Here is a 19,102-nt window from a genome sequence, read left to right as displayed (position 1 = left end):
CTTGTTTGTTTTCAATGAGAAGTAGAAGTCAAACTTCTTAACTATATATCAAAGTATGCCAGGATTTCATTGAACCAGCATTCTTTGCCAAATGGTACTGTCAAAGTGTTAATGGTACCAACAAATAAGGCACCCAGTTCAATGCAACTGGAAGCCTTTGATGGTCAGTGACAAGTCCTTGCTCTTGGTCTGAGCCATCAACCACAACATTTAGACAAAATGAGAATTCCAGAAAGGATTCATGTTTCCAAGGGTCTGATGGTACCATTTTAAAGTGTTTCCTCCTTCAAAACTGAAATAAACAATTTGAATCAAAAAGTAAACATTTTTTTGACAATGATACTGACTACTGGGGGAAAAAAACAGCTGAAGAAAATGACAGATTGCCACTTAAGAAAGAAAAAATATGATTGATGATGAGGGATCCATATAAAAATATACTGAAACTGATCAAGGGAATGGACCACTTCACATGCTGTTTCCATCATGCCCTAAGACACCACAGGTAATGCAGTGTTTGTAAAAATTAGAACGGTATCTTTCATGTCCAAATAAACTGTGACTTCCCACACTGACACAGTGCTAATGAGCTTCTCTTATTAATGAGTAAAGCATAGTCCCCATATATAATTTGGAAATCTTTTTTCTTTTTAGGATTTTTTATTTCTTCCCCTCAGAAAACTTGGTATTATCCTCTTTACCCAGTCCAATAAAATTACTGGAAAAAAGTAAGGAATTGAAATTTTCACACACACACAAAATGAGCACCAATTCCCATCACTTTCACATTATAAAAGGGACAAAAAGAGCCTGGATCATATGTCCATAACACTTGCTTGGTCGAATATTTCTTACTATACAAAACTCTGGGGAATTTAGCCCAAGTTTATGCTCACAGTGAGAAAGAAACTGATCTAAAGTCAGTTTTGTTTTGTTTCATCTGTGACAGAATCGGTCAGCTTTTAGACCAAACAAGAAAATGAGGAAGTTGCGCCCCCACCACTAACCTGTAAAATCCTAGCTACTACTAACGGTAACAAATGACTTGACTTGCCATTTTTAAAGGGCAGTGAAAATTTGCCACCAGCAAAGAGGAACTAAGAGGCACTCTTGGAAATTCAGGAACATACCAAGTGTTCGCAATAAAACAAACTGCATTCCCAGGGCAAAAGGTCTCTCCTCATCTTTTACGGACCTAAGATAAAGGGGAAGAAAGAAACGTTTCAAAATAATGATCTCAAGAAAATGAATGTCAAACAAGCCTGCTTAGTTGTAGGACCAGAGACAAAAGAGATGTTGGGCCCAAATGGCTAATTTGCTAGAATTTACTAACAACAGCCGAGCAAGACTGCTTATGGCTAAATCAGTGAATAAAGGTCTTCCCAGTGAAGACGCCAAAGAAACTCCGATTAAGTCTACTTGTTTCTGTGTCAGTAACGGTGCAGGGACAAAGATTCAGAGCTGAAGGAACAGAAGTGACTCTGGCTGAGCTTGCAAAACCAGTCCCGTTAAAAATATATACAGCATTTTATCCTAATGATGGCTGTTCTTTTTCTCTGTCTGCCTGCACTTTCTAGAACGGTAGGTGTGCACACTGAAAGTTACTCCCGTAATTTCTCAAGGAAAAGTATAGAGAAAAAAAAATTTTTAAATGGTCTCAATACTTCAATAATAATTAAAATTTTTTTAAGTGAAAAAAAAAGCCCCAAAATGTATAGGAAAGAAACAAGTCAAAAGTTAGAAAAAGAATGAATCCCTCCCAGCCACTTCGTTTTTTCTTCTTTTCATAAAACTTATGCTCCAAGTAATTCCCCCATGGCAGGAAGATTGCAGTCTACTGATTTTGTAATTAGTAAAGATTAAAGGGCTCCTCTTCTTAAGTTTTGGGTTGGAAGCTAACTGGTGACCAGCCATGTTTGAACATTATAAAATGTGCAGCCTTTATCTGGGTTATTTAACAGCTCATGTAGAACTGAAGTTCAAAGTATTAGATTATTAATGACTCACATTTTTTAATTTGAAGTACTTTATCCTTTCTATCCCATACACATAGGGTTCTCAGTATATAACGTAAAATTCCCAAGGACCAGTCATCGTTTCCCCCAATTTCTTTATTTTCTCAAAGCCATTTCCCCAGTGCTGCAGACCCTGCTGCTACATAAGCATCTGCTGATGGAGGAACTGAGTGAGTAAACCCAGGATACTTTCAGGTGCTGTTTTCTTACTGTCAAGGAGCAAACTGGCTGGGAATCGTCTAACTCAGCATCCCATAGAAGGGAAGCCAGTATCTGCAGAATTGGCACGCGAGCAGCCCAACCAGCCTGCTCAGTATGACATCTCAGCAGGTGCTTCCCACCAGGTGCCCAGCATTGTGGGGTACTGAGGAGCCAGGGAGGACAGAAAAGGGAGGAGAGAGACTGAGACCCCTCACTCTTTCATTGCACTGCATCCCAGTCCCCCTAAAGATACTGTGAGCATGCTCATTTCTTCACCAAGCTGTCCCCTCCCTTCCTTCACCCACTGCAGCCTTTACCTCAAATACGAACACTCTGACCTGAAAGTGCTAGTGTCAACATTTTAAACAGGACTTCCATTACGGTAACTTCCACGTTCTCTCTTATAAGCAAAAATAACACAAACGGGATATATAATACAGCAAAGAAAGAACAGCACGAACAACTCAAAAATTACATTTCCCAGTCTGCCCTTTCCTTGATTCAATTGCAAAACTTTATATGATAGTGAAATTAATGAAATCAGCATTCTGAACTGCAAGCGCAGCATAAGCGGTCACTGCTCCTGGAGGCAGTAATTCCCTGCAAGGCTGGAGGCACTATTCCTCGCTGTGTGCACGATTTAGCAACTTCGCCAAACAACTTCCTGCCTCCCCCGGGGCCAGGCTGCTTGTTGCTAACACAGGGATGGCTTTCAGCTCCTGAAATTGAACCTCTTAGGGGAGACACTTCAGGAGCCAAAGGCATCCAAACGAGGTTTCACTAAACAATTGGGATGAAACTCATCTGAATAAAAAGAGTTCTGGAGTAGGAAATGTTACAAATGTCCTCTCCCTTTCTCGACATGGGAAAGCTCCCTTCTTTCAAGTTCACCAGGAAAAGGAGCACTTTGCCCTGCGCAATCTCACTTTGCCCTCCCCTCCACGTTACCACATCAGTCCCCAGTCTAGGAAGTGAATTCTGGCCATTCTGAGTGTAGAAGCCACGCTAGAAGCTGAATGCTTACCTGAGTGTTACTATGATGGCGGATGGCTGGGCACACGCTGTGATGAAGGTCACGATGAAAAGGAAAACTAAGAACGGGATGAGGGTATTGCAGGACCGTTTACACTTCCCGGACACAGCATAGCCGTTCTCGTTGAGATACGTCTTGACAATAACCACGCGGAGCTGACTGCGCTGTCCCACCGTGGGCGGAGTGATCACCTGCCGGCTTTGGACACAGGTGCATTCTGTGTAATTCCTTATCTAAGGGGGAACAAAGATCCGCTGTATGCCAGTCAAAGGCAAACTTCAGCACAGCAATATTAAGATAAAGTCAAAGTGCTCTAAAATAATTCTAGCATTGAAAACTATGCAGAATATTTCAATGAAAATATCTTCCTCATTGGTAACAGTAAGGGATCCAAAGCGTGCCTCTCACAGTGTCAAAATCTGCTGGTCAAGATGGTCTAAACCTCAACTTTGATAAGAAGCTCTCAACGCTCAATTCTACTCCATTCACATTTTTGGTTGTAACCATTTGCCCTTCCAACTGCTGTTTAATTCTCGGGCTCTCTGATTAGCAAAGTCCCTCAAAAAGAGGAACTAAGCCTTATTTTCATTTATGCTCCCCAGAGCGCCTAGCACAACCCTGAACACAGTGCAAGGCCTGAAGTAAACATCTGTTAAATAAATACGGAGAATTCATGCTGCAACTGTGAGGACTTCAATGCCAATAACAGATCACTGGCTGTTTCATTTGAAACCAGCTAATTCAATGGACTAAAAAGGTGTTTCAAATGAAACAGCCAGTTAACCTTCCCGCCTAGGACACGGCTTTTACTGAGTGGATGTCAGCTGAACTCACTGTCATTGTGACCTCTGGGCCACTAAGAGAGGCAGGAGGAACAAATGTGAAGATGGGGCTCTGTTTGACCACCTGTGCTCCAGGGGCTGTTGGCCTCCTTCTAAGAATGCGGGCTGTGCCCCCGAGGACTCGATCACTCCCAGGGAAGGACTTAGCTAGCGAGCAGAACAGATGTCATTGTCCCTTTCAATTCAGTCACACCAATTATATAATGGGGAGCCAGCAAGAGGAATTCTGTTTATCACAACAGTTTAAAACTCAGAAATCAAATATGACATCCCCAAAATATACAGCCAAAGGAATAATATCTCCTCATTGGCACAGAACAAGCAAACTCACCTTAGCCTTTTCATTAAAGCAGCCCCTACAATCCGTTCTTATGCAAAGCCCGAAATCAGGCTCAATAAAGAACAGAGTAGAATATGAAAAACTTCTCCCACAGTATTACAGCCTATTTATAATTCACGAGGAAGGGAATTCTCAAAATAGCCTATTCTTGAACTGACAGAAATATCTTTACTCTGGAAGAAAGTCTGAACTGACAGTCTATGAAAAATGGTCACTGCCCATCTTCACAGACTCTGATCAGGGTGGGTGCTCTCCAGTTCTCTTCTGTCAGCACCAAATGTGGTCACCTTGACCTTCAGGTCCATCACAAGGGCCCTGTGAGGGTGACCAGGGAGAGATCCAGCACTCAACTTTATCAAGTTTCGCTGGGTTGGCACTGAATGTGAGGAGAGGGGGGCTGAGGTAGAATCAGATTACTACATTCAAATGCTCCAATCATCCGTAGGAGGGTAAAATGATAGCATGGCATAATTTTCTTTCCTTTGGGTTTTGGTCAGAAGGTATTCTGCAGACTACTTGAAGTTTCTTGAAAAAGGGAGACTAAAGCCAAGTGTTTGCATATGAAATCTAACGGCAGCACAGGAACTTGTTGAAACATACTCACCCCAGTGCTCATATTACCACTGTTAACACAGCCAGCCAGACAAGGGTTAAAGTATGTAATTCCATCTGATCCACAGACTGGCTCATACTCGTGGATTTTACAACCACAATTAACATTGCAGCTTCCCGTCAGATTCCTGTGAGGCATGGTCAGAGAAGGTCTAAGAGAAAAGAAGCAGGTCATGAGCCACACGTGCGAAAAGGAAATTCGCAGAACAGTTCTTGATGTTAAGTAATGTGTCCGCTGAGGAAAAGACACCCCTGTGAAATCAAAGCTATGGTACGATGAAGTAGCATCCTAGATAATTCTGTTCATGACTTTGAAACAAAACACAAAGAGAAATGTTTCAGTTTTCCAGTCTGAGAGATTCAGTACATTTGTAGCACATTGTTTAGCATGCCTCAATTCTCCCCTCCATCTCAGTGCTGTGGATCTGGGCTCAGCAGTTCTAACCCTCATACAACTACTCACTTACTACAGACACTTGGCTCTGTCTTAGCAAATCAGGGTCTCAATTTCTTTAACTGTAAAATGGAGGAGATATTTCTCTGTGCCAAATTAATAACATTGTTATGAAGGCATAAACATGGAATCTATCCATCACAGTTGTCAACACAGGCTCCTTTGACCAAAAATCTTCCTTGCCCTGGGATAAATGATCGAAGAAAGACATGAGACTCCAGAAAATCAAAAGGAAGTAATTTTTTTAAAGACCATCAGGAACCACAGCACTAGTTTGACTCAGACGACCAAGGAAGAACGAGGCAACTTGCCTTCCCTCAGAACGCCCGCAGGTGGATTCACAGACAAACGTGATGGGTTCTGCTTCCACATGAGATCACAATATAATACGGAAAACTCGAAAAGAATCACAAGCACTGTAGAACACCACACCTGTCCTTGTGCACAGGGACGGGACATCATCTTTCCAATAAACAAAAACATTTCTGACAAGTTAGCCTTGCAAACAAGAAGCTCATGTTCACACAGAGTCAACATTAAGTGTTAATTCCAAGTGAGGAACAAGGCTTCACTAACAAATGCCTTCTAACTGCATGGTCCAAGCTGCAAGCATGAGTCACACAGAACATCTCACTATAAAAATCATGCAATTATAGAATTAGAGAGATGAAAGGGGTCTCCGAGGTTAATCAGCACAACTAGCTAATTTTAAAGTCTAGGAAACTGTGAGCAGCGTAATGACATGCCCCACAATCCTTGAGGCTTTAAGGAAACCAGCCACAGGGAGACCAAATGAACAAAAAAGGGAATAAGAGCAAATCTGCTGTCTAATCTTCATTAAATCAACTGCTTAAGAATCGATGTTTATTTAAAGTAATACACAATAATAAAACAGATGGTGACTTAACATAAGTAAAAGTCCCTACCGTGGACCCATCACAGCTGGGTATGTAAGGACACAGTCGCTCTCCAATCACACACACACACTCACATACACAAACACACACTGTGTCACACCACCCCACCCCAAAACCTAAAGAAGGGCTGGGCTTCCCCATGTGACACACTCCTACTGGCCTCCACAAATCAAAGAGGAGCCCTTAGCCTTCTTTCTGCCTCCTCTTCAGTCTCTCCCCGCTAAGAACTATGACAGATAGGAGTCCATTCATCTTATGTTCAAGCCGCATGGATTAAGAGGATATGACTTGGACAACAAAAAACCTTTCAGGCAAAATATACTAGTCAACTTAAAAAAAATGGTATCTTTCTCATAATTATTAAATCTTTATCAATTTATCCATCTTTAAGGAGACTTCAATTAGAATGTTTCTCTTCAATTCTACTTAAGTTCTTGGCTTTATAGTAAAGTCCTTCCTTGGCCAGATACAGCTGTGCAGCTTCAGGTTTATAAATATTATCATCATCACAATCATCATTATCACTTAGAACTAAAATTGACGGAGTCCTACTTTTACTCCAGAACTTGGGCTCTGAGATCTCTACCTGTTACCTCACTTATTCCTCATGAGAACTAAAATTATTGTGACTGTGCCTCCAACTTTCAGATAAGGAAACTGAATATTTGAGAGGACAGGGTAGGTACTGTCAAAGTTCATAAAGCTAGTAAGAATCAGTGCAGGACCTAAACCCAGTTATCTCTCTCCATAGCGTGGACCCTTAGAGCCCTCCAGCAGGGGGCCGGCTGTGTGTAACTCTCCACAGTTTTGCTTTCTCCAGCATACATCCTCTGGGTGTTCATTCTGCTCCTTCTTTTTCCTCTAATGTAGCTTTCCTGGGACCCAGCTTTCACTATCCCTGAGCATCAGAATCAAAGAGCAAGTTCAAGGCCACATCTACAATTCACAAGGGCCATGGACAAAATCTAGAGAGACCTCACGTTTGTAACTAGAGATCAGAATGTCTACATCACACGGTTGTTGGGAGGATGAGATGAGGAAACAGATATCCAAGGTCCGGCCTGTTCCCAGCACAGAGGCACTAAGACATTGGCGTGCTTTCTTTCTTTACACAGGGCAGAAGAAAGAAGGAGAAAAAGTAACACAATCACAAACACAAAGAACACAAAAGGCCTTCATGATGGTTTTCCTTTTGAAAAGGAAGATGACATTTTCTGAGTCTCCTACAGAGAGGGGTGGGAAAACAACAAGATGGGGGTCCAGTGTCAGGCCCGTCATTTAGTAGCTGTATGACCCTGGGCCAAACCTAAGTCTATGGCTGTCAACGCCCCTCCTGACATGAGCAGAGAGAAAGCATAATCAACACAGGGGAGAACGTGATGACACAGGTGACAGCTCAGGCTGACCCGAGGACTACCCTCATGCCAGTTACAGTAACTGCATCCAGCCATTCACTTACTGTTACAGCTTCCTTGAGCGTTGCAGTCAACGAATTCAAACCAGATAGAACTTGAAATTTATATATGATAACCTCCAACTTATACAAACCATCTCTTTAAATCCAGAATCATTTTAATAAAATGATGCGTCCTTCGTACAATGTTTTGAAATGCTTTTATTTATTATTAACATAATACATACTCATTGTAGAAAATTTGGAAAATACAAAAAAGGACTAAACAATCAAATTGAACTCACACATAATGCTGCTATCCAAGAACTTCCACCATTGTGCTTTTAGTATATTCTTCCCTTCGGGTCTTTTTTCAATATGCATATAAATTAACGTTAATAACACAGTGTTGTCAAGACTTTACAGAGAATCCTAAATTCTATTTTTCCTGCTAACATTACATGATGAACATTTTCTATTGATTGTGTTAATACAAGGCTACGAATGGCAAATTTGGTCCTGAGCTTACTAATATTCATAGGTTCAAGGCTCATTATGTTTAAACAGACATTGTACATTTTTACAGAGTTCCTCTGATTTGTTTAGATCTCAGTTACAAAATGTAAAACTTATTGGAAAGAAAATTTTCTTACATCCCCTCAGTATTCCTAAAATGAAGCAAAACAAATTTTGTTCGCATCTTCCAACTAGAGCCAAAAATAGACTGAATCATATACTTATAGCTAGAAACGAACTGTAAGCCAATTAATAAAAATAGCCAACATAATCCAAAAACACACATACCTAAGCTCCTTTAAGTAAACTGTTTTTCCTCTACTTTTCAGGAATTTCCTTTAAAATTAGTAATATCTATGATGAACTAAAAATCTTGAATGGCATCAAAAAAAATTAAACAATAGGAAAAAAACTTCAGTAGGTTAAACTGTCTGTGAAACATAGAAGAGATGAATGATTTAATTAGGGAATTTAGGAACAATCTGGCCGAAAGGCTAGCTGCCCGAGGGCTGATGGTACAGTACTAACTAAACAGTGTCGGGATGGCAAGCTCAGGAGTGGGGACAAGAGGATGAGATGTACCTTTGGGAAACTGCAGCAAAGCTCTGAATTAACAGGCTATATTTAATTTCTATAGTCTTAGTACCGTGGGGGTAATAAAACTGTAACGAGAGAAGTGACTTCAGGAGAAAAGCACAACCTCTGAGATTCTGGACTTATGGACTGGTGGACCACTCCATCCAAGAGTCAGTGATGAACCCAGAAAACTGAGAGAAGGTTTCTTCGTCATTTCATAGCTCGAGAAATCATCCCCAGAAAAGATCTGCCCCAGAAATTCAAGTCTCAAAACCAGAAGAGAATATAATAGATTTTAGTTTAAAGTTCAAAGAGATGACACTTGATAAATGAAAGATAATACAGCCAGAATTATTAAATGATTTATCAAGACTGAGTATACTACTGAAAAATTCTGCACATGGACATCAGATTGAACCCCATATGAAAAAATTATTTGAAGGTAAAGAGCAAATAACTCACAGTATACAATGTGTTTATACAAAGTGTCGCTTAAGCTACAATTTTCATGCTAAATTTTGGCTCCTTTGGCTGCAAAATGATTAGGACACACCTGTGTGAAATACAGTTCAGAAGACACAGAGGGGAAGCAAAACACATTTCTTAATTAAAACTGCAGGGAAATTATGGGTGCTGGGGGTGTAATTACTCGAGTTGGAAATGGGCCAAGATATTAACTAGAGTTCGTAGGATCTCTCAGAATGAAAAATTATTAGATTCTCAAATCTGAATTTCTTTTTTTCTTTTCTTTTCTTTTATTGTGGTTAGAACACTTACCATGAGATCTACTCTCAACAAATTTTTCAGTGCACAACACAGTGTTGCCGACTATAGACCCAAAGCTATACAGCAGATCTCCACAGCTTATTCACCTTGTTTACTGAAATGTTGTTCCCACTCTAAATTTCCCCCTTCCCCCAGCCCCTGGCAACCACCACTCTGCTCTTTGACTCTATGAATGTAATTACTTTAGATTCTTCATATAAATGGAATCACGCAACATTCGTCCTTCTGTGACTGGTTTATTTCACCTAGCACAACGTTCTCAAGGTTGATCCATTTTGTCGCATATTACGGAATTTGTTTAAGGCTGAATATTAGTCTATTATACGTATATATGACATTTTCTTTATCCATTCATCTGTTGATGGACATTTAGGTTGTCTCCACATCTTGGCTATCAAATCTGAACTTTCTAAGGGAATCACTATTAACACATCAGGTTCATTCTACAAAAAGAAACTGTGACTCCACTTTGGCTCAACAGGAGAAGTGTATCTTCCTAAAACATCCCAACCCCATTCTAGGCACTAAGGTGTCTCCTGAGTGACTTAAAGATGGGTTAGTCATTAACTCCCTGCACGTCGGAAAATTCACCATGCTGGTGAACCCGGAGCTTCTCACATAAGCTTTAATAAATGGAATTGGCTTACATATTGTGCTTCCTTCTCTGTGTTTCTTGTCTTCTTTTGAGACAAGTTAATAATCAAAAGTATTGCACTCAAAGTCAGAGAAACCTGGGTTCCAATCCTAGCGCGATCATTTTCTAGCTGCATGACATTAAGCAAGCTATTTGATCCCTCTGAATCTCTTTCTCCTCATATTTGAAATGAGAAAAATAGCATTCAATAGTGATTTAACACTTGCTTACCATTTGCGGGTTTGATCCCATGTTATCCTCTCTATAACTCTAAGGGATCAGTACTATTATTAACCCACCTCAATGATGAGGAAATTGAGGCACTGAGAGGTCCAGGAATTTACCAAGAACCTTATTCAATCTTCACAGCAATTCAACAAGATAGATACCATCAGTGTCCTCACCTTAAAGATGTGGCAGCCAAGCTCAGGAAGGTTACGTCATTTGCCCATACTCACACGGCTAACACGTGGCAAGGCCAAATACCAGTGCACTACTGGAAGAGATGGATGCACTCTCTACAGCTTTCTGAGCAAGGAGGTGGTGTGTGCGCTTAGATGTGTGCTTATATGAAATACAAAACATATACCAGGACCACAGTGTAGCTCTCAAAAAGAACACACACTCTCTAAAATAGATAGTCTGGGTTTCAGTCAGTTCCACTCCTTATTAACTGATGGCTTTGGGCAAATCATTTACTCTCTAAGCCTCAGTTTCTTTAACTGAAACATGTGGCTAATAACACATACAGCAGAGTGATGTAAGCATTGTATATAAAAGGTATACCCAAGTGCCAATCACTATACCTGAGCCAAACAGGCGTCTCACAAAAGCTCCTCTCTTCACTATTACTCCCTTTATCTCTCTCTTTACTAGCTTTAAAGGTGGAAAAAAAAATCCCACATGCAAGTCTCAAAATCACACTGAACAACACACAGTTTTTACTAGGCAGGCCAACCATATACTGATGAGCAGGTTGTGCACTGCACAAGAGCACCCAGCCAAGGAAGCAAGGAGAGGCTGACATGTACCCCGTACCCTGCTTGGAAAAGGGGCCCCATTATTCTTCACACAAAAGTAACTGCTACTCTAAAAGGGTCCAACCTGTGCAGCTGTACCACCCAAAAGTGCTGCCCATAATTCAATTTTAGATAATCTTCCTAGCAGTATTTGGAGAGCTAGAGAATTCCCCAAGGAAACTGGGGTTTTCTTTTGCTAATTTATAAATGGTGAAATCTGGCTGCAAATACTAGAATGAACGAATCCCTCTGGCAGCCTCCGGCACTCCTAATCAAGTTTTTTCTTTGTGGAATACAACTAAATGAAAAGAAGTGTACCATAAATCATGGATTTTAGATCATTACGATCATCATTCATATCAAGTTCTTAGTAGTTTCAGCATCACTAAATAAGTAACATCCCAGCGCAGAGGTAGACGCCAGACATTAATCTTTTTAAAAAGAAAAAAAGAGTCGCTTTGCAGGATCTAGAAGGGAAGGGAGTAGAAAAAAGAAACTCACTTTTTTCAGCACATACGAAGTGCTAGACTCTGTGTTAGGGAGTGTCAGAAAAAACCACCCCTTAGGGAATCCTCAAAGTCAAAGCTCTAAACATTTGCCTCTAATATCTGAATTCTTCAAACTGGAGGTTGAAGACCGAGGAAGGAGAAACTGACTTTTCACTTTTTACCCTCCTGTTGTATTTTAATTTTTCCAACCACATGTGTTTTACTTTAACTATGCCTGTGACCAGGTGTGACTGACACTCCTGCCATCTTGTACATGAGGAAACCAAGAGTCAACGACACTAGATAATTTTTTGCAAGGTCACACAGCTAGACAAAGAGGGTGCTAGTACTTGCTTTTGAAAATAATACCATCTTCAACTAAGGAGCCTGAGGGGAGAAGGAAGAAAAGTCCAAGGAATTCTTTGGGGACCTGTGTTTTCTCACTGATGAGGACTACTAGGTTGTCCCACAACAAAAACAAGAATAGGGTAACATCTAAAAAAAAAAGCTTGAAGAAAGGGATTTTATTTTTAATGGAACAACCAATACAAGGCATAGGAAGGGAAGCTGACTTCGGCCAAGGAAATGGACTGCTCAGCAAAGATGAGGGCCGGCTAAGATTGGAGCTCATAAATCTGCAATGGAGCCAATGAGCACAATTATATAATTTTTTCCCAGTAGTGCTGGGGAGCCCAGAATCAGTTGATTCAGGGTTGGCAAGACTGATGCAGAGTTAAGCAAAAGCTTGAGAAGTCTGGAGGGGACTTGCAATTTAAAAGCATTAAGACACTGAGTCTGCCTTCCACCGGTGAATTAAAAAAACCGCTGCCTGCCGAATCAGTCAACACAGGCTGCAGCAACCAGCAAGCCACCCCACCCCCCACCCCGTGCTGAGCCCTGAGGGGACTCGGGATGGAAACAGGAGGCTCTGCCATCAAGCCGTCAGTCTCTGCAGCCGCCCCCAACAGCGTCCCCTGAGGGGACTCAGGATGGGAAGGAACAGGATCCTGGCCCCAGAGAGGTAAAGTGCACTTCAAAAGACCGATTTCAATGAGCCCAGACCCTCGCGTCTTCTCGCACACAGAAAAGCGCTGCACGCATTGACGTGAGGTGTCTGGTTTTCCTGATTTAACAGTAACCTCTTGATGCTCCGACTACCTGGCCTTTGTTGCAAAACCCCCTATATATCCTGGCTCCTCCCCCACCTCTTCCGAGCAGCCCCTCAGAGCGATCCGAGAGGCCGTCTCCTGGGCTTGAAGTCCTCACAAAGTCTGCCAAATAAAACATAATCTCAACTTCTAGGTTGTGCATTTTTTTTCAGTCAACACAGCCCTTCTGAGAATACACTTAAAATAAGCGCGAGTATGAGTAAAAGGAATAAAGCCAGAAAAAAGAAAGGGCGCGAGTGACACCAAACCCCATAAAAATGCCAAGCGGGCAGGCAAGGGCGAAAGCGAAAGAGCAGAGGCCGCCTCGGAGCAGCGCAGCCCGCCCCCCGGGGCCGCGACGGGGCTCTGAGCTCGAGCGCAGCGGGTGCAACGCGGGCAGAAGCGAGCGGGAAGCTGAAAGTCATGGGGCTCACTGGCGATCAGAGGGAGAGAAGGCTGTCCTTCCATTCTCTATCCACTCACTTCCATCCCCAATTCAGAGCCCCGATCGATCGTCAGAAAGCTCTTCCCTAAAGAAACTGGAGTGGGGGAGGGTACAGCTCAAGCGGTAGAGCGCACACTTAGCACGCACGAGGTCGTGGATTCAATCCTTCACTTAAAAAAAAAACTAGTAATAAATAAATAGACCTGATGACCTCTCCCCCCCCCGAATAAAATAATAAAAATAAATAAATAATTTTTAAAAGAGAGAGGAAAAAAGAAATTGAAAAGAATTTTTAAAGCTAAGCGTCTACCTTAGATGTTGACAACTCAGAATAAAACTCCCTCATTCTTGTATGGGGGGCGGGGAGGGACACATAACCTGAAAGATGCTAGACTGAGAACTGTCAACCTGTAAAACCCAGAGTGAACAGACAGAAAAATCGACCCTAAAAATCAAGTGATAAAATGTGAGGCACAGAAAAAAAGTAAAAACAAAATTCGAATTATATGCACAAAAAGATCTAGAAGACATTACTCCCAAGAAAACAAAGTCATGATGTCAGGAAAAGGGGACAGACACTCAGAATACAACAAAGAAAAAAAGAAATCATTCTCAAAATTTTTAATTTACATAAAGAATAAAAAAATCAGGTTTAGAAAAATCTCTTCTTGTGGCAAAGGATGTATGAAAAATGAGAGAACAAACTAAACACACAAGCCACCTGTGTATAAGTTCCAATGTCTGATTAACAGGTGTTCTCGACAAGACAGGGATAATGAAGAGGAAAGAATGAGTAAAGCTATAGAAGAAAGTTTCCCTGGGGTAAAAATATGTGTGTGTGTCTGTGTGTGTTACATTAAAAGGGTCCCAAGAGGGTCTAATACGATGAATGAACAAAGTCCTGGGCCAAAACATTCATGCATCCATCCATTCATGCATGCAAGAAGCATTGTTTTAGAATGATGACGGAGGATTAAGTTAAAGTCTGCGAAATGAACAGTGGGACCCAGGCCCCTTCCAGCCACCACCCCCCAGCTCTAGAAGACCAGCAGCCACGCTTCCTACCCTGAAGCCACCCCAACACGGCCCGAGCCGAGAGACAGGAGCACCTGAAGCACCTCATAATCATAACCTGCGAACATCAAAAAAGGATTTGACCACAACTTTGAAGCAAATGCTGAACTCCTCGTTTACTGAGACAGGAAGTCATGAATAAGGTCCCAACTTGGTTCATTTATCTAGAGGTCAATACTAGAAGAAATAACTACAAAGGATTTTAAATTATTGCCCCTGGGAAGCAGGGGTCGTCAGGAGACTAGTGGCTTTTTCCTATTTGTTTATTTTTAACACTTGCTCTATTTTATTTTATTTTATTGGAGGGAAGAGGTAATTAGGCTTGTTTATTTAATTATTTTTTTAATGGAGGTACTGGGGATTGAACCCAAGACCTCACGCATGCTAGGAGTGTGTTCTACCACTTGAGCTATATCCTACCCCCCTCCTACTAATTTTTAAAATTCTACTAATGTTTTCCAGTTATAATAAAAAACAATTTGATAGAAATTGAAATTATTCTTAATGTATCAGTGATGACTAATAGCAATGCTAACCAACACTGGGCACTTCCTGTGTGCCAGGAGAGCCGGGAGTTTTACACGTGTTTCTGGTGTAACCCTTTCCTGGGATCTTCTACAGTCATTAACTACTGCAACAGACTAAATGTTTGGGTCCCTGAAAAATTCGTATGTTGAAAGCTAATCCCCAACGTGACAGTACTTGGAGGTGGAACCTTTGGGAGGTGATTAGGTCATCAGGGTGGAGCCCTCAGGAATGGGATCAGAGCCTTTAGAAGAGGACCCTAGCAGGATGCCTCACCCTGTCCACCTTGTGAGGACACAGCAGATGAACCAGGAAGCAGGCTCTCACAAGACACCGAATCTGCTGGCACCGTGACCTTGGACTTCCCAGCCTCCCAAACTACAAGAAATAAATTTCTGTTCTTTCTAAGCCACCTAGTCTGTGACTAAGATCTGATATGTGTGATCTGTATCTCAGTTCTGCCATCAGTAAAATCAGGATAATAATAGTACCTACCTGACAGGGCTGTTGTAAGGATTAATGAGTTAATATATGTACAGCATTTAGAAGAATGCTTGGCATGCAGTAGTGTTAATATAAAGCTTAGCTATGCTCTAAATATTATTATTATGACGATGATGATGATGATGACAGAAAGATCTCCAACCTATATTGTTACACTTAAAAAAAGCCCAGTAAAGTAGGTATGGAATGCTGCTATCTTTTGGATATAAAACAGGGAACATTGAAAATCCATTATTCATTGTTTCTTGTATACAGAAGCCTTGGCAGGAGACACAAGAACTAAATTAAAGTGGTTGCCTGGTTTGTTTTTGGGGAGAAGTGGGGTGGGGGACTTAGGGTACACCATATTTTCCATCGAATTTTGTTTTTTGAAACTATGCGAATGTATCATCTATTCAAAACAGTACACTAAAGAAAAAGAACAGTTTCCATTATGCCAACAAGCATTTCCTCCTCATGTGCAGTAATCCAAGTGCCACGGGATACACTCTGTGAGGGTCAAAAGGGATATAGTCAAAGGAGAGACTCCAAGGGTGCAGCCCCACGGGGAGGGAGGGGCACAAGCCGGACCCTGAGATCCAAACACCGCAGGGCTTTGCACTTAAATCATGATCAGGATGAGATGAAGCACTTCCAAGATACTTACCCCGTCGTGTAAGGGATGTTTATGCCCCCTAGATTAATACTTTCACATCCAACAATAAACAGGGTTGAAAAGCACAGTAAAGACACACCACTGCAGATCATTGCTAGTTTTGCAGACTCTCTTGCACCAAGTTTCAATTTTTTTATGATGTAGCCTCCCAGGACAATCCCAACGCCGGCACTGGGGACAATGATAACGCCTGGAGAGAAGAAAGAAAGGACGGGGTTAATACGAAGCAATGCAAACTCATTCGTTTTCTAATTATTCTGTTACTACTTACTTATTAGCACTAAGGTAAAGAATTTTTTAAATACTGTAATCAATAAATCTTCAATGTTTGTGATTTTACGGTATAATTTATTTTCAACCCATACAACCAACAAAGAACTCACAACTAGAATGTGAAAACACTTACAAAGTCATAAAATGAAGACAAGCAGAAAGCGAGCAAAACTTAAATGGCCCTTCGCTCAGGAGGAAATGCAGCTGACCCATTGAGACAGAAAGGGGCTCTGCCTCCTTATGACCAGGGAATACAAATTCAAGCCACGCTGAAATACGGCTCCATGCCAATGACGTCGGTAAAAACTGAAAAGTCTGACAAGACCACATACTGGCAAAGATACAGAGCAAGGGGCACTCTCCACACGGCTGATGGGATGTAAATTGTGGCAAGAGTTTTGAAAGACAGTTTGGCATCATCTGGTAGAGCTGAAGAGATACATGCCCTGTGACAGGCAATTCCATCCCCGGATCCACCCCCTGAAGAAACTCATGCACGTAGGGACCACCGGAAATGTACAAGATCCCGGAAGCACCACAACAGCCCCAAATAGAAACAAACCAAACGTCCATTAATAGATGCATTACATGCAGTAAAGTCACGTAATGAGATGCCACAATACAGTAATAAAAATTGAGACATGTAATTATATATGAACACAATGTCGGATGAAGGATGCAAAACACAACAGGAAACATGACCCGACAGTATCTGTGTAAAGTTCAAAAACAGGTAAAACTAAATGAGTTGTTTAGAAATGAATATACAGGTGGTGCAACTATGAAGAAAACCCAGGAAGTAATTACCACAAAAGCCAAGATAGTCGGGGGATGGGTGGGATCAGGAAGGGATACAGGGGGCTCCTGGAGGGCTGAAAATACTCCATCCCATGACCTGAGTTGAGTAACAGTTACACAGTGTTCAATTTATGATTACTTATTATCTCTAAGTTTTGATTAATGCACTTCTGTATGCATTATATTTGACAATAAAAAAGAAAAAAGCTAGAATAGTCACATTGCCAGCCCCATGAACCTGGCAATCTAAAAGAGAAACAAACAAAACAAATTAGAGGCTAATAAGACAGTTATACCAAGGGCAGGGAGAATACAGGGAAAGAAGCACCTGAGTCTTCCCTGAGAGAAATCAGGGAGGACTTCACAGAAGAGGCAGTATTTGAGTTGACACTCCAATGATGAAACAGAATCTGTCCAGTGCACCAGCACAGAGAGATATCCTGCACAATGGGAATTCGTGCAAAGAGGTATGTGATAACAGAATTGAAGATTCAGAGTAGCTCAAAGCACTGGGAGTGTGGAATGCAAGCCCCTGGGGGACATGGGCAAGAGACACAAGGCAGAGTGAGACCATGAAGGATCAGGGAGAGGAGCCCAGGTCGTACCTCTGGGCAATGGGAGGCCTGGAAGAATCTGAGCTGGGGTCTGAGAGGACAGGAGGTGGGTGTGACAATGATCGTTGCCAGTGGTGAGATGGAAGACAGCTAGATGGAGTCAAAACTAGAGTCAGAGATGTGGTCAGGAGGGTAACTACAAAGGAACATGTGAGCCATGGTCAAGCTCTACCCTGATAGCACAGTTCATGAGCTGGGAGGAGGAGGGGAGACACCCAGAAGGCAGGAGGGATCCAGAAGCAGCTCACAGATGCCATGGCAGACGCACCGAGTGTGACGGGCCTGTGGTCCCATCAGGGAGCCAGGCCTCACACAGCTGTCTCTGCACCCCAAGCCCAGCAAGACCAGGTCTGGGGCACTTACAGCCGGTGGTGGAATTCATGGCATAGACAGGACGTTCCAACAAGACTGAAATCAGAAGAGCAGAGTCAGATGAAGACGGAAAGGAGATGACTCCATCACTGGAGAGCTTGCCAAGAGCAATGTTCAGGGCGCTGTGAAGGTAGAAGTCAGACTGCCATGGGTTGAACCATCAGCCATGGGGATTAAGAGACTGGAATTCAGACTCTTTCTACAACAGACTAGAAAAGGAAAAAACGGGTGTGGGTCTAGAATTAGAGTGGGTCTAAGGTAGATCTGGAGCTTGGGGAGTCTGTTTGCTAATAGTATGGAGGGGATTTAACCATATTTATATGCTCACAAAAGGGTGCTAAAAAGGAATGAGTGGTTCAATGTGCCAAGGCAAGATCCTTGAGAAGTCAAGAGAATATAGAATTAATAGCACAGATGATCAGACTAGCCCTGGAGAGGGAGGAGAGGCGCCTGCATCTGGGCTGGGAATAAGATTCGGGAGGGGTGGAGGTGGGGGATACATCAGTGGGTGGGTGGTGGTGCCTCAAATGGTAGTTTTTCTGTTTTGTTGTTATTGTTATTTTGAAAACATCATGCAATACACATTGTAATAGAACACTTGAAAAACACAGAGAAACACAAACTGCCAGCTTACATTCTGGTATATTTCACTCCAGTCTTTTTTCTATGCTTTTTTTTCGCTTCAAGAATTGATAACATGCTGTAGATTCTGTGTGTGTGTGTGTGTGTGTGTGTATGCATATGTATATATATATATATATATATATATATATATATATGTATATGTATATCTGTATCTATATCTTTGGGTTTTGTTTCTGTTCTTTTCTGAATAATTGAAAACAAAACTAACTCCCAGAGAGAAGGG

At 41.8% G+C, this 19,102-nt stretch overlaps 1 protein-coding gene across 2 annotated transcripts in view; it reads right to left on the bottom strand.

Moving 5' to 3' along the window:
• Positions 1-19,102, bottom strand: part of SLCO5A1 (solute carrier organic anion transporter family member 5A1) — a 95,372-nt gene that overhangs the window by 7,122 nt on the left and 69,148 nt on the right. For both annotated transcript variants that reach the window (XM_006204712.4, XM_031692212.2), the window contains 4 exons: positions 16,169-16,367; positions 5,036-5,195; positions 3,241-3,482; positions 1,131-1,195 (listed from right to left, as the gene is read on the bottom strand). In XM_006204712.4, the coding sequence (XP_006204774.1) occupies positions 1,131-1,195; positions 3,241-3,482; positions 5,036-5,195; positions 16,169-16,367 (666 nt within the window). The remainder of the gene's footprint in view (positions 1-1,130; positions 1,196-3,240; positions 3,483-5,035; positions 5,196-16,168; positions 16,368-19,102) is intronic.

This window comes from Vicugna pacos, chromosome 29 (genome assembly GCF_048564905.1).
Source record: "Vicugna pacos chromosome 29, VicPac4, whole genome shotgun sequence".
In the NCBI taxonomy this organism is placed as follows: domain Eukaryota; kingdom Metazoa; phylum Chordata; class Mammalia; order Artiodactyla; family Camelidae; genus Vicugna; species Vicugna pacos.
This window is presented reverse-complemented; position numbering and strand designations above follow the sequence as displayed.